General features: G+C 43.7%; 1 protein-coding gene across 1 annotated transcript in view; it reads left to right on the top strand.

The window, feature by feature from the left end:
* The window catches only part of TMEM120B (transmembrane protein 120B), a 77,683-nt gene that overhangs the window by 13,664 nt on the left and 41,784 nt on the right, over nucleotides 1–22,235 (top strand). Inside the window, exons 2-4 of the mRNA XM_033957328.1 lie at nucleotides 9,337–9,455; nucleotides 18,137–18,253; nucleotides 21,652–21,711. Of these exons, the coding sequence (XP_033813219.1) occupies nucleotides 9,337–9,455; nucleotides 18,137–18,253; nucleotides 21,652–21,711 (296 nt within the window). The remainder of the gene's footprint in view (nucleotides 1–9,336; nucleotides 9,456–18,136; nucleotides 18,254–21,651; nucleotides 21,712–22,235) is intronic.

Below are 22,235 nucleotides of genomic sequence, written 5' to 3'. Positions count from 1 at the left end.
ATCGATCATCCAGTGATAAATGGCAGGAATTTCTGCCGAAACAGCAGTGTTTCGGCAGAAATTGCCTGCGACAGGAATTGGTTCCCCAAAAAACAAACGGGCAAACGATCTGCAGAATTTGTAAAATCCAGTCTGAACAAAAGCACAGCAGAACGCAGTACTTTTGTTAAGACTGGATCTTAAGAACATAAGAATTGCCACTGCTGGGTCAGACCAGTGGTCCATCATGCCCAGCAGTCCACTCACGCGGCAGCCCTTAGGTTAAAGACCAGTGCCCTTTACTTGTGTATGTTCTGTTCCAGTAGGATCTTCTCCAACCTTGTCTTGAATCCCTGAAGGGTACTTTTCCCTTACAGATTCTGCAGATTGTTTGGGCTAATAGTAGTGTTTTAATAAATATTGTTTGTTTTCATCACTGATCTACTGTGCTTTTGTTCAGACTGCATCAGGGGTTGTATGTACATCCCAATATATATTTAAAATAAATTACATAAAATAATTTCAGCAGCAAATACACAAAACTATATGTATATCACCAAATTTAAATATATAAAATGTATTACAAATAAAGCTATATACATAATACATCTTTACAAAATCCTGAGTGGAGTAGAACAGGTACAAGTGGATCGATTTTTCACTGTCAAAAATTACAAAGACTAGGGGACACTTGAAGTTACAGGGAAATACTTTTAAAACCAATGGGAGGAAATTATTTTTCACTCAGAATAGTTAAGCTCTGGAACGTGTTGCAAGAGGATGTGGTTAACATAGCTGGTTTTAAGAAAGGTTTGGACAAATTCCTGGAGGAAAAGTCCATAGTCTGTTATTAAGACTTGGGGGAAGCTCTGATTGCCCTGGATCGGTAGCATGGAATGTTGCTACTCGTTGGGTTTTGGCCAGGTACTAGTGACCTGGATTGGCCATCGTGAAGATGGGATACTGTGCTAGATGGACTATTGGTCTGACCCAGTATGGTTGTTATGTTCTTATATGAGCCAAATATAAGACAATCAAGCCATTGTGACATCTCTTATGAGGTGGTTCTGAGGCATTGTGGAATGAGACATTATGACATCACAATCTCGGCTCTGGAATATTGCTCTCATTGGAGGTTCCAGAATTTTGCTGTTATTTGAGATGCTGGAATGTTGCTACTCTTTGTGTTTTGACTCAGTACTAGGGACCTGGATTGGCCACTGTGAAAATGGGCTACTGGGCTTGATGGACCATTGGCCTGACCCAGTAAGGCTATTCTTATGTTCTTACTCACTTTTTAATCAAGTCACACTGCCAAACAGCGCAAGCTAAATGCTGAGCTGCCCAATCTAATCCTATAGGCATTTCCAGAACATCTTGATAAAAGGGGAATCGTTAATTTACATATAAAAACAAAGAAATAATCTCTAATGCACTTTCTTCATAAAGGAAAAGGAGATGGCTTATACTAAACTAAACCTTAAGTTTATATACCGCATCATCTCCACGGATTTGGAGCTCGGCACTGTTTACAAGAACTTAAAATATAGGAAGATAAGGAAAAAAAAAAAGGGTTTACATGAACTTATATATAGAAGAGAAGAGTAAGGGGGATAGAATTACATTTTAGTGAAAAGCCAGGTTTTCAGTTGCTTGCGGAATAATTGGAGGGAGCCCAGGTTCCGCAGTGGGGTAGTAAGGTCATTCCAAAGACCTGTGATTCTGAAGAGAAGGGATTTTCCCAGTTTGCCTGCATAGCAAATACCGTGTAGAGAGGGGAAGGATAGTTTATACCTTTGGGCGGGTCTGGTAGAGTCAGGACTTGAGGAGTTATAAGATAGTGGGATTAAGGATGCCATGAATGATCTTAAAAGCCAGGCAGGAGCATTTAAAATGGATTCTGGAAATCAATGGGAGCCAGTGAAGTTTGGCTAGGAGTGGGGAGACATGGTCAGACTTGCATTTTGCAAAGATCAACTTGGCTGCAGTATTCTGGATTAGCTGGAGTCTTTGAAGACTTTTTTTTATAGGCTTAAGTAGATGGCATTGCAGTAGTCTAGTTTGGAGAGGATGATGGATTGGACAAGGACGGCGAAATGTTGTTGGCGAAAATAGGATCTTACTTTCCTCAGCATGTGGAGGCTGAAAAAGCATGATTTAGCCAAGGAGTTGAGGTGGTCATTGAAGGAGAGAGAAGAATCGATAATGATGCCAAGGACCTTGCTTGAGAACTCAAGCTGCAGTGCAGTGCCTGAGGGTAGTGCGAAGAGGGTGGGCAGGTGTTCTAATTTTGGGCCGAGCCAGAGTAATTGTGGTTTTGATTCATTCAATTTCATCTGTACCGAGAAGGACCAGGAATGGAGCCTCATTACTCAAGATGTAATGTTCTTGTGGAGGTTGGTGAGGTTCTGGTCTGTCTCAAGGAGGACAAGGATGTCATCAGCATATGTGTAGATTGTTTCAAGGGGGGATAATTGGAGGAGTTTCAGGGAGGACATATAGATGTTAAAGAGAATAAGGGATAGGGGTCCAAGGAACGGACATGGTGCCATTTGTGTTGACAGTGTAGGAGCGAGAGCGTAGGAAGTTTGAGAACCACTTTAGGACGGTGGAGTCAATTCCTATCTCGGAAAGTTGATAAAGTAGTATGTCGTGATGGACAACATCGAAAGCTGCAGAGAGATCGAATTGTAATAGGACAGCGAATTTGTTACAAGAATGTAGTTGTTGCACCTTAGAAGGGGATTCGGTGCTGAAGCTGGGTCTGAAGCCATATTGGTAGGGATGGAGGATGGAGAATCTCTCTAGGTAAGAAGAGAGCTGGGTGGCGACTATGGCCTCTAGCAGTTTAGTTAGGAGAGGGATATTTGCTATGGGGCGGTAGTTAGATGGTAAGGAAGGGTCGAGATCAACTTTTTTCAGAAGAGGGGACAAGGCAATGTGTCCCATTTCTGTGGAGAACAGACCCGATAGTAAAGCAGAATTTATAAGCCTGGTAAGGGAGGAGATGGCCTGCGCGGGAATGTTTTCGTAAAGGTAGGAAGGGAAAGGTTCCAGGATGCAATTGCAGGATTTCAGTTTGAGACAGTTTAGAGGTCTGGGATTCAGATACGAGTTCAAAGGCAGTCCAGGATCTATCAGCAGGGATAGGGTTGGAGTCGTTGGGAGACAGAAAATTGTAAGAGACTGCTGGGGGGAAAGAACTCCGCAAGGTAGTAATTTTTTCGTTGAAAAATTTAGCTAGGTCGTTTGCGGATGGGGGGGAAAAGGGGAAAGGTGGAGTCGTTTTTTGAGGTTAGGTTGCGCCAGATGTTGGAACAGTGTACTATTTTGTTTTTTTTGATCTGGTGATTTTATCTCCATAGAAATTCTTCCTTGCTTTTTGTAGTACTGTGTTATAGAACTTGATGTTGTCTGTCTGAAGGGGATTTCGATTTTTTTCCATTTACGTTCCAGGGCTCAACCTGTGGTATGGAAGATACACTGTGGATATCCAGAAAACTGGATTTGCTCACTGTCTCAAGGAATAGGAGAGGAAACCAAATACTGTACAGTAGAATCTCATCTATCCAGCACCCTTGGGGATTGGTGGATACCGGATAGCTGGAGTGTTGTTTGTTTTTTTTTGTTTTTTTTTTTTCTGGTTAATTAAAAATCTGTTTGAAACCTTATCTAACACAGTCTATTCCCCCGCCCCGAAGCACCAGTGTGGCAACGGTCCTGAACTGCAAAGCCCTACTCCCTCCCTGAAGCCCCCAAATGGCAGAAGCAGGCAGTGTCCTGAGTGAACCCTCTTGCTCCCTACCTCTCTCCCTTACCCAAGTGCAGCCGGTCAGCAGGAGGCAGCCTCAAAACAGGTTGCTCGTGGTCAGCCCTAGCAGGGCCTTTCCTCGGATGCGTCAGAAGTGATGCATCAGAGGAAAAGCCGTACCGGGGTTGGCCAGGAGCAGCCTGTGCCTCCTGCTGACCGTTGCGCTTCGGGTAAGGAGAGAGGGAGGGAGGGAGCAAAGGAGTTCGTGGCTCAGGACTGCCGCCTGCTTCTGCCACTTCGGGGCTTGGGGGAGGCAGGAGGGCTTTGCAGCTCAGGTCCACTGCCACACTGGTGCTTCGGGGTGGGAGGGAAGGGGTTTGTCTCAGCTGCTTGGGGGCTTGACTAAAGGAGAGAGTGGGGATTTGTGGCTCGGGACCCTGACGGTGCTTGTGCTTTGGGTCGGGAGGAAGGTATGGTTCGCAGCTTGTAGTTCTTCGGGACAAGAGGGAGGAAGGGAGTTTTTTGGCTTAGGACCGCTGGTGCTTCGGGGGACATTTTGTTTCCACTGGTAATTTTTTTGCTGGTTGGGTGAGTCCCAGTTAACTGTACAAGAAACAAAATCAAATGTTTCAAAAGAAGCCAAGCCGAGAAGCACAATCAAATGTTTCAAAAGAAGTGCAATCAAATATTTCAAAACAGAAACCAAGCCAAATGCAATCCAATAATTGAACCAAGTGTTCCTCAAGCCAATCCCTAGGACATACCTTGGCATTCTGGTTTATTGGACATCCATCACGAAGGCACATGGGAGGTCCGCATAGAACAAAGGCAATGCGTGCAAACCTCTCGTGTGTATTCCCTGTGGATAGCCAGAAAATTGGATTGGTCAGTGTCTCGAGGAGTAGTTAAGAAACAAATCAAACCAAATAATACAAGCAACAAAATCAAATGTTTCAAAACCGAAACCAAGTCAAATGTAATCAAATAATTTAACCATGCATTCCTCAACCCAGTCCTCAGGACATTCTGGTTTTCTGGACATCCATCATGAAGACACATGGGAGGTTTGCATAGAATGAGGGCAACGCGTGCAAGCCAACCTCTCATGTACTCACTGTGGATAGAACTAGATGAGGAAATGTCCCCATTCTGATATCACCCCCACCACCTCCACTAGCCATAGCAGCATCCACCCCTCTGACCTGTAAAAATTTCCCCCTATGTGATACAGCATCTTCTCTACTTTACTGCCCCCCCAAAAAGTTAATTCTCACTTTCTAGCAACATTCTTTCTTGCCACCTTCCCTCTATTCAGCCCTTGCCCCTGAATATTTTCTCCATCGTTTCTCTCTCCAGTAGTCAGCAAGCTTCCAACCTCCACTATCCCCTCCCCCTCCCAAACAGCAGTTTCCACTATCCCCCCCTCCCAGGGGCTCAGACCAAGAGACCAGGCCCCCTTACCTAAAATTTGTAGAGCCTAGGTTTTAATCTTCAGAAAGTCCATGCAGGCAGGTGTAGCAAAGCAGCCCCAGATGGCAGGGCAGCGCCTCGGCTTGGAAGACATCAAGCAGGAGCACCTCCAACAGTTCAGCAAAGGGAGATTGTGGTAGACGATGAAGCACTTTAACTGCTTCAGCCTCTCTAGAAGGCATGTTGGGATTGAATATTGAGCATCCAATACCAGCATGCCTTGCATTGCACCTGACCAGCGGTTCCACCAATCGGAGGCCTGCTCCAGCAACTTGGCGTACCTATATGTCCTCACAGGCCCACTCCCTTGAGGGGGCAAGGCCTTGAGGTTTGTAGGGAGGAGTTGCCAAGTCACATCTGTGGGGAGTTGCATCACTGCCCTGAGGCCGCCAAGCAGCTGCGCACACTTGAGTAAGAGGGAGGGAAGGTGGGAGCGAACTGCCAGCCTATGGGCTGGGTGACGTCAGCCCAGGTGTTTGTCGCCCTGGACCAGAGCCAGCATTAGTATTTTTCATTTAGCGCGCGCTAAAAACGTTAGCACACCTTAGTAAAAGGAGCCCAAAGTTCTACAGTGGTACTAAGGTACCATTCTGTGGTACTTTGTGTGTCTAAGGGCCTGTTTTACAAGCCGCGCTTTAAACCTTTAAATCTCTATGGGCTTTGGGGCCTTTACTGCGCAGCAGCTGCTAGCGCGGCTTTGTAAAACAGGCCCTAAGTGCTTTGAAAATGATCCTCCATGGATTTAAGTCTCTCCCAAAATTTGGAAATCTCTTTGCATTGGCTAGAAAAAAAAAAGCTATTTCTAGCCAGGTCATTTGTTCCCAGTTGGATAATATACATTTTATACTCCTTACTCTTTTCTGATTTCATTCACAATTTGACTTGTGTCCTGCTGGCTGAGGATCTTGGGGGACATTTAACCTTTATCCATTCTTTAAATTGTGATTTTTTTTAAGTTGATTCATCTAATAAGAAAGTCTCCTAGCAGTAGCAATTTTCATTTTTAGTCTCTTGATAATGCCGGAGGAATTTTTTTTTTTAAATTTAAAATTAAGTGGATTTATAACCAAACTGCAAATCCAAATGAAAATGCATTAGAAACATATATGAAAAATACTATAATATGACATCACGTTCATGCCATGGGAAGACGCCCACCACGAATATAAAGAAAAATCACACTGATTGTAAATGGCAAAAAAAAGTCATCCTGACCCTCTTATTCCATTGTTGACTTGAGTTAGTGAACTGGAAAACAGCCAAGTTTAGTGCTCCAGCTTTCCCTGAAATAGAAGATTTAAGTATTAGTCATTTTTGGATATAGCTTGAAATGGAAATTTATCTGCAGTTGTAGTTTGCATTGGAATATCGGAGTGAATGCATTTGAGTTTTGAATTTGCATCTCAAATGGAAAACTGAAGATTTTTTTCCCACTGTACTGTTTGAATGTGTAATTTTGTTTTTCATTCAGTAATGAAATATTTATATGTAGTTAAATGAGCAGATAACATGAGAATATTTAGGATATGTAATTTTTCAGTAATGTGAAGATTTTTGAGTAATTTTCAAGGAAGGATTTTATGCCAATGATAGAGCACTATGAATATTACAGTATTTACATTTCAATCTGATTTTCTGAGGCTTTTTTTTCCTATCGTAAATGATTTATTTTCAGCTTTGTGGGGGTTTTCTGCTTTCTTTTTTTTTTTCCTTTTATATAACCATCCCACTTACCTCAATCATGAAGTTCTTCAGTTCACCATTCCCTGCAGTTTTTTTGGTCTAAACCCCATTAGGCTCATTCCCAAAAATGGAACAGTCCAGGGTGCTACCCAAGCCTATGCTCACGTAGGTTCTTCTGGCCACAACAGGATCAAGGCACAGGCTAACTACAAGATGGGCCTGCTTCTTCTAAGCATGGTAACCTTCTGACCGATATGGACAGAGTTGCTAAGCAGTGACTTTAAGGGAAATCGTTGACTAGCCAGTGATCCTGCAGGCAGGCAGTCGGAATCTCTAGGAGACCTGTTGAATTAGGGAAGCTAGAATGTCTGTTCTATTAGCAGCAGGCTATAAGTCGGTGAAAGAGATATTGGGGCGCACTCACAGGGTGCATGGTGGCCTCTTCTGGGTTCTGCTGGAGATTTGGCGCTTGTGAACGTGTAATTTACTTAGTCCCACTTACACTTGTGACTTGTTGATGCTGCCGCCACTAACACACACAGAACCAGTCCCTGCAGTTTTCTCCCAAACTACTTTAGGAGCGGTGATTGGGTGGAGGGGGAGATATAAAAATTGAGGGTCCACAAATATAATGTTAATCCAGTCTTACCTTTGACCTTGTAAGTATTTATTTATTCAGTTAGGGTTTTTTTTGTTGGTTTTTTTTAGCCTGTCCTCCCAAAGGAGCTCAGAATGGGTTACAAATCAGGCACTTGAGCATTTTTCCCTTTCTGTCCCAGCAGACTCAGTCTATCTAAGGCAGGGGTCTCAAAGTCCCTCCTTGAGGGCCGCAATCCAGTCGGGTTTTCAGGATTTCCCCAATGAATATGCACGAGATCTATGTGCACGCACTGCTTTCAATGCATATTCATTGGGGAAATCCTGAAAACCCGACTGGATTGCGGGCCTCAAGGAGGGACTTTGAGATCCCTGATCTAAGGTACCTGGGGCAGCGGAGGATTAAGTGACTTGCCCAGGGTCTCAAGGAGCAGCAAAGGGTTTGAACCCAAAACTTCAGGGTGCCGAGGCTGTAGCTCTAACCACTACGCCACACTCTCCTCCTTAATCATCAAGCAGATAGCTTTGATATTTGTTTTGAATTTGTACCTTGCATCATATGTTTTAGTTAATGAGTATGGCTCAATGGCTGTGAGGGTGTAGATGGACTGGAGTGAGCTTCAGTAGTTCAAACCTAAGAACAGTACCGGGCAGAGCTTTGGATTCTTGCCCAGAAATAGCTAAGGAGAAGAAGAGAGAAAAAAAAACAAACCCAATAAATTTTAAGATTGAATCAGGTTAGGTAGACTAGATGGACCATTTGGGTCTTTATCTGCCGTCATCTACTAAGTTACTATGAGTGTTTTTTTCTCTAATCTACTAAGCATGGTCTTTACATCTGAACAGATTACATCATGTTTCCTGCAACTAATTCTATGTAAGGGATCCTCTTAACTGTATACATTGATTTTGCTGAAACAAATAAAAGTTATATTTATTGTACTCTGTGTTGGAAAATGGTAGCTCTATGCCCAGAGTAGGCAAGTGAAATAAAATCTTAACATTCACCCTAGGTCTCCGGAACCTAGAACCTTTTACACTCTGAAATATATGTATATTTTTCTTTCAGAGGGGTTTTTCTGCATTGACTTCAAATTCAAAACATCTTTCCCTGACAGGAGGACTTTGTCCAGGTCCCAGAGAGATTTCTGATCCCTGGATGGTGATCCAGGCTCAAAAATCCCAACCTATATCCTACATTGTAACTTGTGTGCCATTATCTTTTGTATTGTGTTAATGCTGGGTTTTAACTTTTTCATATTTAAATGTTGAGTTGCAGGGGAGTCTTACAATTTTGTAAAAAGTCTGCATATTTGTTGTTGCAAACATTTCTTGTGAGGTTGCTTTATTGAATATTAAAAAAAATAACAAACAAAACTGTATATATCTAAAGGCTGTTTAGGTTCTCATGAGTTCTAGAATGACACGGGGACAAATTTGTCCCCATCCCCGTGGGAACTCAATTTCCCTGTCCCGTCCCCGTGAGTTTTGTCACTGCACCTGCCCCATTCCTGTAAGCTCTACCTTAACTGCGCAAACCTCGAACGCTTATGATTTTAAAATGTTTGAGACTTGTGTAGTTGAGGATGCAGTTTGCAGGAATGGGGCAGGGACAGGAAAAAGAAGTTCCGGGGACAGGAAAAAGAGTTTTCCCGGGGATGAGGAACAATTTATTCTAGTATTTCCTGCAAAGTGCAATTATCACACAGCTTGTCAGATTCCTTTGTATGCGTCTTTATTCCCACCTAGGTGGTATATAGTTTTCTCTTGTACACTGAGATGATTTCTTGGCAGTTATTTTTTAAGACTGTTTGTTTGCTTTTTTTCTAACTGTATTTGGGGGTCATTTCTTCCAGGACACACAGAAAATATATAGGCAAAAGCTTGAAGAAGTGAACACCCTTCAGACTGCATGCAGCAGTTCCATACAGAAACAGACCAGGAGCCTAAAAAAGCTGAAATGCAGCCTCCAGGGGTAAGCTGAGCACCTGACGATTTTTCATTGTGTGACTTTGGAACGAACAGAAGAAAAAGCAGGTTGAGTAAGTAGGAACCCTACCAATGTTACCTCCAAAAGCATAGGAAAATAATCCAACTGGGATTCCTTCAGTAATAGCAAGGATCCAGCGCAGAATTCCTCGGCTATCTGCTAAGTATGAGAAGCCTAATATACTTCCCCCAGTGTCATTTAGCAATCTAATCCCTCCCAATCAAGGTTCTGTCCATGGATGGCTTCTAGCAAGTTGAATTCAGATCTTAACAACATAAGAATAGTCATACTGGGTCAGACCAATGGTCCATCTATCCCAGTATCCTGTTTCCACAGTGGCCAATCCAGGTCACAAGTACCTGGCAGAAACCCATACCTCGGTTTGCAAGTAACCCGGTTTGCGAGTGTTTTGCAAGACGAGCAAAACATTCTTGCAAAACGTCTTGCAAACCGAGTGTTGACTCGATTTGTGAGCACCCCCCCCCCAATAACCGTCATCGCACCCCCCCACCCGAACAACTTAAACTTACCCCCCCTGTCTGGCAGGTGCTGCTAGAAGATCTTCCCTGCTTCTGCCGGCCTTGAGCACTCCCGCCCCCTCCACCAACCATTGGCCCCTCCCATTATAATTGGCATCCAAACAGACCAATCGTTTTCTCTTACCGGCCTTCACAAGGGCCAGGAAGCCAGGGGGGTCAGGCTTTAGTGAGCGGGTGAGACACCACCCCTTCAATCCCAACCAATGGTGAGGCGGTAAACAGAAGAGGGCTGCTCGGATTGAAAGGGTAGAGTGGTCAATGGGAAAACGGTAGGACGCTGTGGGCGGATCCCACTGGGTTAGGTGCGGCGCTGTCAGCTGTACCCTTTTTTGTTCGCTTCGGAGCGATCAGAGCTTCAGAGGGTCCGGTTCACACTCCTGCAGTTGAGCAGCAACGTATCCAATTGCCTGGGGAGGAGAGAATGGAGGCGCCACTGAGACTTCCTGGGGGAGTAGGAGTAGTAGTAATGTGTTCGTGGATTTATCCATGGGGAGTGAATGGGGCAATATAGAGCCCGTCTGAGGGAGCAGCAATGTGTCGGGATCTGCTCATGGGAGGAGGGAAAGGGCCTAGGTCTTTGCAAGTGTGTGTGTGTGTGTGGGGGGGGGAGGGCAGCAGCACCGCTGGCCTCGGTTGGGGGGATGGGAACGTATCAAAGCGAGTTTCCATTATTTCCTATGAGGAAACTCACTTTGATATACGAGTATTTTGGTTTACGAGCATGCTTCTGGAGCGAATTATGCTCGTAAACCAAGGTTCCATTGTAGTAGCAAGATTCTGCAACCCCAAAGAGTATCGGGATTCCATGCAGAATCTGAGTAGCAAGATTCTGGAATCCCAAATAGTAGCAACAGTCCATGGCAAGTGGAGGCTTTCCTCTGTCTTCTCAACATCTGTTTTTCTCTTGAGATTATGCCAGGCATGTAAGACCTAGATTGGCCACTGTTGGAAGCGGAATACCGGGCTTGAAAGACCATTGGTCTATCTCGGTATAGCAACGCTTATTATGTTATGCTTTTTGTGATTAACAGTTCTTGTTTATTCAGATCCCATTATGCTTTTTGTGCATTTTTAATATAAATGATCTGGGTCTTATATTTTTCAAAATATTTCTCCCACTCAGATCAGTTTTTATTTGCCTGATTTCTTTTAAAAAAAATCTCATGCTCTCCAGAAAGAATATAAACATTTAGAACAGGGTCACAGACATTTTTTTTACAACTTTTTTTTTAAATCTTTATTTTCATTTTATAGTATTGACATAATATTAGTCAAAACAAGAAAATAATACAAGTCAGTTCAAAGATTAAAATGAGACAATAGGTAATAATAAACATTTACAATTGAAATAAAGGAATCAAGGCAAAATTTTTCCTTTTCTCATACGGCATAATATTAAACACAAAATAAATTTTTACTGGTTGTATCGTTAGACCTCAATCCATGGGGGAGAAAGCTTTAAAATTGCTGAAATCTTAATCAAATAGTACAAAGAAAAATGAAAATGGTAGCGGGAGAGAACATAACCAAAAACCTTATACTTGAGCAGGTTGAGACTGAACTTCTCTCAAGAATTTAAGTTTGCTCTTTAGCAGAAATAAATTTTGTCAGCTGCTGAGGTTCAAAGAAAATAAATCTGTTCCCTTGATAGGTCATTACACATTTACAGGGGAATCTGAGTACAAACGTCGCACCTAACTGCAGAACCCTTGGTCTCAAAATAAGAAATTGTTTTCTTCTCTTTTGGGTCATTCGTGACACGTCTGGATACATTCTCACTATTTTAGTCATAAATGGAACATCTTTAAACTTGAAAAACAATTTAAGCATCCATTCCCTGTCAGCATCTATAGCAAATTGTACAAATAGCGTAGCAGTTGCCGGTATCTCTTCACCTGACCTCTCCAGGAAATTTGTCAAATCCAAACTATCAGCAGACAAATTCTGCTGGTTTGGTTTTTGAACAGATGCTCTAGTTCAGTGTTTTTCAACCTTTTTTGGGCAAAGGCACACTTGTTTCATGAAAAAAATCACGAGGCACACCACCATTAGAAAATGTTAAAAAATTTAACTCTGTGCCTATATTGACTATATATAAAGTAATTCTCTTGAATAGGAATCAAATAAACACAAAGAAAGTATTTTATAATGCTGCCACCGCCAACAACACCGTTGGCGGTGGTGGTACTCAAGTGGCTAAAGAGCCGCAGTTTGCCGGCCTAGGGACAACACTGGAGGGTGGCCAGCTGTGCACCCCCTTGGGACGTAAACCCGGGGTGGGGCAGACCACCCCCCCCCACCCTGGTATGCCACTATCTGTACCTCACTCCCTCCCTATGACCAAAAATTCTCCTTTCTTCTATTCCCCGTGTACACAACCATCTCTTTCCCTCCCTTCCTCTCTCCAAAGTCCATGCCTTCTGTGTCCAAACACTCATTCCCTCCCTTCCTCTCTCCCAAGTCCATTTCTTCTGTGTCCAAAAACGCATTCCCTCTCCCACCTCAGCATCTCTTTCCCTCCCTTCCTCTCTCCCAAGTCCATTTCTTCTGTGTCCAAAAACGCATTCCCTCCCCCACCTCAGCATCTCTTTCCCTCCCTTCCTCTCTCCCAAGTCCATGCCTTCTGTGTCCAAAAACGCATTCCCTCCCCCACCACAGCATCTCTTTCCCTCCCTCTCTCCCAAATTCATGCCTTGTGTCCAAAACGCACTCCCTCCCCCCTTTTGTGTTCCGTGTTTGCCTCCCAGCCCATCTTTGCAACTTTCTCAGCAAAACGAAGCTCAAGCCGCGAGGCTTGTCTTCTGCTTCCTGCCTGCCCTGCCGCGCACAAATAGCCGAACGGAAGTATTCTCCGACGTCAGCGCTGACGTCGGAGGACAGGCTTTGCTTAAGCCCTCCCTCCGACGTCAGCGCTGACATCGGGGAACGCTTGCGATCGGCTATATGTTAGCTGCAGGGCAGGCAGGAACAGAAGACGAGCCTCGCGGCTCGAGATGTATTGAACTCTGCGGGTCCCCCGTCCAGCTCTCTCCTGTCCACGTGGGGCGGACCGCCCCTCTCCCTAGACTGGTGGTACTGCCCTGATGGCGGCCCTGACCGTACGGCACACCAGGCAACATCTCGCGGCATACTAGTGTGCCGCGGAACAGCGGTTGAAAAACACTGCTCTAGTTGGTAAATAATAAATTTTAGTGAGAGGCGGATAGGAGGTTTCGGAAACTTTCAAAACTTCTTTCAAATATTTTTTAAATGTATCCTGCGCTGAAATAAGTGGTAATTTTGGGAAGTTAATAATCCGAAGATTACTTCTTCTAGTCATATTTTCCAACATTTCCACCTTAAAATTAAGGTTTCCACTGTCTTTTACCCAGACCGAAGCCTGGGACTCCACTGTTTTTAATCTAGTTTCATATCCATCCACTTTATTTTCAATGCTGGATATCCTATTTTTCATTTCCAAATTTTCAGACACAACAGAGGTATAACGTGTAGTAAGTTGCTGCATTGAGTTCCCAAAGAGATTTGCAAACTAGATATTGCTTCCCAAATTGTTTTCATATTGAAAACCTTGGGCCTCTGCATTGGTGTCAGTTCAGCACCCAGAACCTCTGGTGAAAAAGTACCTGGAACTTCAGCAGGTGATGAAGTTAATGTCAGGAAATCCTGAGGAAGTTTCTGTCCCAGCTCCTCCGAATGCACAGATAATAGTGGCTTCACTCCTCCTCCTCCTACTGAGCCGACTTCCGAACTCAGCATGCCTGGAGAGCAAACACCCTGGTGCATTTCCTCCACCATCGACTGGCCAAACGCCCCCGAGCAACTCGGAGGACTTGGAGGACTTTGATCTTCAGTCAATCGGACAAACGCCCCCGGGCGACTTGGAGGACTCCGCTCTTCCGGGGTCAGAGATGTTGCCTCGAGGGAGAGCTGCGACGCTTCAGCCAGCGTGTCTCTCCCAGCCGAGAAAGCCTCCGGCTGTGTTGGCGTCCCTCGCTGAAGGAAGGCGTCCATCGGTCCCGTTGCTGCTGGTAAGGATTCGTCAGGGAAAATCCGAATCTTGGATTTTCGTTTCACCATTTCTCCACTTTAGAAAAAGAAACAGCAGTCAGGGAACATCCGTGGCGTCTAGCTCCAGACTCCCGCAGCCATCTTCCTTAGGCCACTCCCTTTTTTACAACTTTTTAAACATTTTTTTCTCACATCCCTATGTGGGACTTTCACAAAAGAGGTTCATGATCTAATTCAGGGTGCTGCTTTGTAAGAAAACCATCTGTCATATTGAAAATCTGCAACAAATCTGTGGAAACTGGTTGGGATCCATTGATTTTGTAAACTTTGCAGTAATGTTTGACTGTACCGTAGGTTGATCCACAATCGGTTTTCTAAAGATTGTGTCTCTGTTCTTCCCAAAATGGACTTTTTTTTTAAAGCAGAATCTCAACTATTGCTGAAGTTGAAACAAACTGGAGTTTGGTTGAATAATTACATCCTTATTCCTGAACCATGATCTCTTGCTTGGGCTCTTGCCACAACATGCAAAGAAAAAACATAGGCAGCGATTCTTTTCATGGTGGCAGACCTGCATGGCATAACGATCGATTTAATAATTTTCCTTCATACTGTTAAGGACTAGATTCTCTAAACAGCGTGTTGTCAGCAGTCGCTTTAAAAGCGGCCACTGTTCGCGTGTCAGTCATACGATGGTGCCATTTTAGAGAATTGCGCCTCCAGCAAAGGTAGGCACCAGAAATGTAGGTCTGGGTTTTTGAGGCCTACATTTCCAGCGCCTGCCTTTGACAATCCCAACTACATAAGCGCTTTAAGGCACTTAACACCACTTCCCGGTGTCATTCACGTCTACAGTGGCTTTGGCACCGTAGAGCACCTACAGAGGCACGAATCTTTTAGGCACTGTTTGGCACCTTGAAAATCATTTAAATGGTAGGTGCCATTATAGAATTTTGACCTAAGTGCTAATAATATAAAATTAAGCAAAAAAGGAAATTTTAACTTTTCTTTGGGGGGGGGGAGTCAAGTAAGATATCTTATAATTTGTAGCAGAGAGAATCACACTTGCTATGACTGTCCCAGTTTGGCAATTCTTACATTTTTATGTGAGCCAAGTATAGGAAAATCAAGCCATTGTGACATCACTGATGAGGCTGGCTCATGTATTGGTGGAATGGGGCATTATGGCATCAGAAATAATACTCAAGGATTAGGGCCCGAATATATCCCTTATTCACTCAAAAACAAGCCCCACACGGACAAACGATACACACACCCAGCAACACTACAAGTCCTTACTTACAACCCACAACATTCACACTCCCCAAAGAGAAAGGGAAAAAGAAAAGAAGTGGAGAAAAAGGCCTCAGTTCAGCTTCATCTTGTAGTGTTGCTGGGTGTGTGTATCGTTTGTCCGTGTGGGGCTTGTTTTTGAGTGAATAAGGCATTATGGCATCACCATCTCGGCTCTGGAATGTTGCTGCTCTTTGGGTTTCTTAAGAACATAAGATTTGCCGCTGCTTGGTCAGACCAGTGGTCCATCGTGCCCAGCAGTCTGCTCACGCGGCGGCCCTTAGGTCAAAGACCAGTGCCCTATTTAAGTCTAACTTTGCCTGTGTATGTTCTGTTCTGTTCCAATAGGAACTTAGCCAACCTTTTCTTGAATCCCTGAAGGGTGCTTTCCCCTATAACAGCCTCCAGAAGAGCATTCCAGATTTCTACCACTCTCTGGGTGAAGAAGAACTTCCTTACGTTTGTACAGAATCTTTTCCCTTCTAACTTTAGCGAGTGCCTTCTCGTTCTCTTCACCTTGGAGAGGGTGAACAATTTCTCTTTCTCTTACTAAGTCAATTCCCTTCAACATCTTGAATGTTTCAATTATGTCCCCTCTGTCTCCTCTTTTCAAGGGAGAAGAGGCCCAGTTTCTCTAGTCTCTCTATTGTATGGCAACTCCCCCGTCCCTTAACCATTTTTGTTGCTCGTCTCTGGACCCTTTTGAGAGTACTGTGTCCTTTTTTTCTTGTATGGTGACCAGTGCTGTATGCAGTATTCCAGGTGGGGGCGTTCCATGGCCTGGTATAATGGCATGATAACCTTTTCAGTTCTGTTCGTAATCCCCTTAAACATTTCTAGCATTCTGTTTGCCCTTTTTGCTGCCGCCACACATTGTGCGGACGGTTTCATTGACTTCTCTACAAGTACTCCCAAGTCTCTTTCCTGGAGGCTCTCTCAGAGTATAGCACCAGACATCCTGTATTCGTGCATATGATTTTTGTTACTGACATGCATCACCTTGCACTTATCCACGTTGAACCTCATTTGCCATTTTGCGGCCCATTCCTCGAGTGTATGTAGGTCTTCGCAATCCTGTGTCCTCACTACTCTCAATTTTGTATTGTCCGCAAATTTAATCACCTCACTCATGCCAATTTCTAGGTCGTTTATAAATACGTTGAAGAGCACAGGCCCAGGCACCAAACCCTGCGGCACTTCACTCGTGACGCTTTTCCAATCCGAGTATTGTCCATTCACCCCCACTCTCTGTTTCCTATCTGCCAACTAGTTTCTAATCCACATGAGTATATCACCCTTGATTCTATGGCTCGCAATTTTTCCGAAGTAGACGTTCAGCTGGAAAAGTGGGCCGAAAAATGGCAGATGAGCTTCAACATGGGAAAATGCAAGGTCATGCACGTGGGGAAAAAGAACCAGATGTTCACATACAAAATGGGGGGAACACCACTAGGGATTAGTAACCTGGAGAGAGACCTGGGAGTGATGGTAGACGCAACACTGAAGGCATCGGCGCAATGCGCCACAGCCTCTAGGAAAGCAAACAGAATGCTGGGTATCATTAAGAGGGGTATTACGACCAGGACGAAGGAAGTTATCATGCCGCTGTATCGTGCAATGGTACGGCCGCATCTGGAGTACTGTGTCCAGTACTGGTCGCCGTACCTCAAGAAGGACATGGCGGTACTTGAAGGAGTACAAAGAAGAGCAACCAAACTGATAAAGGGAATGGAAAATCTCCCATATACCGACAGACTGAAGCAGTTGGGACTTTTCTCCCTGGAGAAGCGAAGACTTAGAGGAGACATGATAGAAACCTTCAAGATCCTGAAGGGCATAGAAAAAGTAGACAGACAGATTTTTCAAATTAAGGGGCACCACAAGTACAAGGGGGCATTGGGGGAAATTGAAAGGGGACAGGTTTAGAACAAACGCTAGGAAGTACTTTTTCACTCAGAGGGTGGTAGATACATGGAACGCGCTTCCAAAGGCTGTTGTGGACAAGAAAACACTAAATGGATTCAAAGAAGGTTTGGATAGATTCCTAGAAGAAAAAGGGATTGGGGGATACAGATAGGTATAGACCATTGCTCAGGCAATGGGCCTGATGGGCCGCCGCGGGAGCGGACCGCTGAGCAGGATGGACCTATGGTCTGCCTCAGCGGAGGCAACTTCTTATGTTCTTATGTGGGCCCTTGATCAAATGCCTTCGGAAAATCTAGATATATGATGCCAACTGGGTCACCCTTGTCTATCTGCCCATTTACTCCTTCGAAGAAGTACAGTAAGTTTGTTAAGCCAGATCTTCCTTTGCTGAAGCCGTGCTGGCTGGTCCTCATCAGTTTGTATCCGTCAAGGTGATCGATGATGCGGTCCTTTATCAGTGCCTCTACCATCTTTCCCGGTACCGAAGTCAGACTCACTGGTCTGTAGTTTCCCGGATCTCCCTTCAAACCTTTCTTGAAGATCGGCATAACATTCGCCACTTTCCAGTCTTCCGGAATCTTTCCTGATTTGATCAACAGATTGGCTATTAGTTGAAGCAGTTCAGCTATAACCCCTTTCTTCCAGGTACTTGTGACCTGGGTTGGCCACTGTTGGAAACAGGATACTGGGCTTGATGGTTCTTCGTTCTGTCCTAGTATGGCAGCTCTTATGTTCTTATGCTTACTTAGTATTTTGTAAAATGTTGTCTATCTAGGGATTTGCTAATGTATGGTCACAGGATTTTAGCTTAGAGTGTTTTTGCTATAAACAGTCCACTTGGACCACAGAAACCATTTTGAAGCTATATTTATGGCAAATTGCTTTTTTGTCCCTCTGCAGGTGCAAGCACACAACTGGTGTGGAAGAAGCCGATTTAATTCAGCAAATAAACACCCATATCAAAGAAAGGCAACATGTTTTCCTTGACATGGAAGCTTATTTGCCAAAGAAAAATGGGTATGTCTTTTTATGCGTTTTTCTGATACTTTGGTTTGTTTTATGATCTAAGGCAGTGTCTCTCAAACTGTGCACCACGGCACAGTGGTATGCCTCGAAGAGATTCCAGGAGATTCCAGAATTTTGCTCTATTTTTTTAAAAATTCCCTTCATAAGTATACACTAGAATAGATGACATGTACGTTGCGTATGCAAGAGCCTGTCAATGTTATGAGCGTCTGTGTGTGTGTAAGGATACAACCGCCCAGATAAGCATCATTCTTTGACGCGATTGGTCCTTGAAAACTAACGGCAAATAATTTTAGATTTATTTTTCAAGCAGTAGTTATTCTAACTTGAGCAACGATACATTCAAAGCTTTGTTACCATTTGGATCTTCGTATCTTTGCAAACTTAGATTTTCAGCTCTGGCAGAAATTACATTAAAAAAAAAAAAAAAAGTGAACGACTGCAGATGGTGGATTATGGAATGCGTGTTTGCTCGTTGACTATCAAGCTGCATTTTGAGTTAATTTGCATACAAAAAAAGCACTTCATCGCACTGACTAGCAAGTCTCTATCTACTTTAATTTCACAGTTGTTAAAATTACCCAAACATAGCTTAAAGAATTTTAAATAACTCAAATTTTTATTTTTTGTTGGTTTTGCGATTTTATAATTTAAATTATAATGTGCCGCGAAAAACATTTGCTCCATTTAGTGTGCCAGAGCTAAAAGGTTTGAGACTCACTGATCCGAGGTTTTACTTAAGCGGATGTGAGACAATTTATACTAATAATATATCTTTTTATATTTGATATGGTAATCGTAGCTAACCTCTTTATGTGAGATGGAGGATAAAAGCAATGTAAAAATCCACTCTAATACTTTTAAAATAGCCCAAGAATGTAATTTCAGCTAACCACAGTGCAGTATTTTCTATGAAGAGATTCACTAACAAAGACTTCTGTAGCCATTGTGCAAAATTTGTCTGAAAGTGCTCCATTTTTTTTAGAAATTGGTAGAAGTTCCTCGGTGTGTTAGCACAAGGTTTTGCTTGCACAACTTCTTACCTCAATTCAAGGATAAGACAGGTTTAAGATCCTATTAATGTTCGGGGGGGGGGGGTGAGGGGGTAATTTAGCCCCTGGAAAGATGCAGCTTCTCCAAGCCATGGACTGAACTAACTCCAGCTATTCAATGATGTGGCACATGCAGCTCCTGGCATTGAATATCCAGGTATGTGCACTGACCCAGAAGTTAACTAAGCATATTTAATTATTCCGTTTTTTATACCGTTCTCCCAAGGGAGCTTAGAACAGTTTACATGAATTTATTCAGGTACTCAATCATTTTCCCTATCTGTCCTGGCGGACTCACAATCTATCTAATGTACCTGGGGCAGTGGGGGGATTAAGTGACTTGCCCAGGGTCACAAGGAGCAGCGTGGGTTTGAACCCACAACCCCAGGGTGCTGAGGCTGTAGCTTTAACCACTGCGCCACACTCTCCCCTCCAGTATTCAGGCTGATGCCCAGTTGAGACATAGTTAGGACAGCCTAGCAGAATGAATCTCTGCTAACTGGCTATTCCAGCCCCGAGAAATGGAATGGGAAGCAATGAGGGAAACAGAAGCCTTGTAGAATGTGGTCATGTGACTTGCCTCTTTTTGTAGTTTTAGGAAATTTAGGGGGGAGTTATTAATGTGGTCTACCATTCAAGATATTTTCTTTCTTTTTTTTTTTTTTTTACAAGACATGGTTATATTGACACAGATCCCCACTTTATGCAATGAGATCTTCTTACTAATAACCTGGGTTAGCAGAAAAATACCATGACTTAATTAATGATAGCTTGCATTGATATTTTTCTCCTAGTTAAAGTAAAAAGAAATGTTTCTATAAATTACTACATATAGCCGTGATTTCAAAGTGAGCCAAGAATAGGACAATCAAGCCATTGTGACATCACTGATGAAGCTGGCTCTTAGGCACTAGTGGAATGAGACATTATGACATCACAATCTCAGCTCTAGTTACCAGAGACTGAAACTGTTCAAACTAAGGAGGGAAATTATTAACATGGGCTACTGTTAAGATGTTACTTTACTGCTAAATGGTGCTATTAAGTCCCTCCTATCTGTGCCCTTCTCTTCAACTGCCAACTCCAGACTCCACCCCTTCTGCCTTGCTGCGCCATATGCTTGGAACAAGCTGCCCGAATCCCTGCAGTGTTCACGGCCCAGTTAAAAGCCCATTTCTTTGAGAGTGCTTTCAACTCCTAACTCCTCTCACCTTGGGTTCTGCATCCACAACCCTATATGTCATGTCTGTCTGTCCAAGTTAGATTGTAAGGTCTTCTGAGCAGGGACTGTCTATAAATGTCAAAAGGTGCAGTGCTGCGTACACCTTTCACTGCTATATAAGTGATAAGTACAGCATAATCTCGTTATAACGGACTCGCTTATAATGGAACCTCGCCTATAGCGGACGAGGTCCACTGGTCCCGACCATGCGCCATTATAAACATACAGAAAATCATTGCATATAGCGGACTTTCAGATATAACGGACAATCAATTTGATCCCCACAGTCGCTTTTAGCTGTAGTTTTGTTTGGCTATAACGGACATGCAGGCTCCGCCTACAAGGGGCGTGGCTTGCCGGTGATATAGTATCAAAATGCAGCCCAGAAGAAAATGACAGAGTATTTTTCTTTCCAGTACAATATGACATAATGCTTTAGAACATCTTTTAGTGTTCTGGTTTTGCAATCATTTCGTGCCATACCAATATTTTGCTGAGTTTTGTTCTTGATGTTGCTGATATGCTTGTGCAGTGACTGTTGTTCATTGATTGTACGTTGTTTTAAGTTGACCTAAATAAAGTTGTGTTTTTTTTTGTGTTTTTTTTTTAGTGCAACTGGATATAACAGACTCAGGATATAAGACTGTTTTTCCAAGTCCGTTATAACGAGATTATACTGTAGTAGTAGTACAGGTCCCATCTTATGTAATAAGTTTTTTATTTTTAAGTTTATTAGGATTTTATATACCGCCTATCAAGGTTTTCTAAGCGGTTTTACAATCAGGTACTCAAGCATTTTCCCTATCTGTTCTGGTGGGCTCACAATCTATCTAACGTACCTAATGAGAACTAGTTATTAATAACCCAAGTTAGCAGTAAAATAACAAATGTTAACACTAGCCCACGTTAAGTCCTCCCCCTTAAATCCTTGGAGAAAAGACATAATTTCAGAATTATACAAAATACTGCAAAATGCACACAAATCAATTTGCTTCCCTAAAAGACCTAGAAACAAGTGTCATTGCTTCTGCACTACTGGTCACTTGTATCGGCTTTTGCTGTGAGAATTCTGATTTGTAGCGTCAGCTAAGGTAAGAATGATGTGTCTTTTTCAGGTTGTACCTAAATCTGGTGCTTGGAAACATGAATGTGATTCTTCCCACTAATCAGGCAAAGTAAGTCTCTCTCTTAACATAATTGCTTCAATAAATGCTTTATTTTTTTTTTGTCTCGATTTGCTTCTTGACTTAAAAGTGAGGCTGATGTTGGCACAGTGCCATGCTCAAGATGGGTTCAGTGTCCAGCTTGAGCCTTCCTCCCCTAGTTTGAGCCAGGGCGGCGGCATAGTGAGGAGGGGGGGGGCAGACCATCCTGGATGTCATCTTGGTGGGGGTGCTGGCTCCTCTCCGCCACCCCCCTGTCCCTTCCCACTCCTCCCCCTGCCAAGCACTCGCCTTCAATTCCCCGACACAGTACCTCTAGCTCTTTGCCGGTGCCAGCAGCAGCTCCAACCTGCTGCTCGCGCCAGCCTTGGTGCTCCCCTCTGACGTTAGAGGGAGAGCCGGTGCGGGCAGAAAGTTAGAGCTGTTGCTTGCGCTAGGGAAGCTAAACAGGTAGGAACGCGCATGGCAGAGGGGGGTGGGGAAGAGGGCAAGGGGGTGCCACCCACCCTTGCTATGCCACTGGGGGGCTGTAGAAA

The sequence above is a fragment of the Geotrypetes seraphini genome, chromosome 8 (assembly GCF_902459505.1).
Source record: "Geotrypetes seraphini chromosome 8, aGeoSer1.1, whole genome shotgun sequence".
In the NCBI taxonomy this organism is placed as follows: Eukaryota; Metazoa; Chordata; class Amphibia; order Gymnophiona; family Dermophiidae; genus Geotrypetes; species Geotrypetes seraphini.
This window is presented reverse-complemented; position numbering and strand designations above follow the sequence as displayed.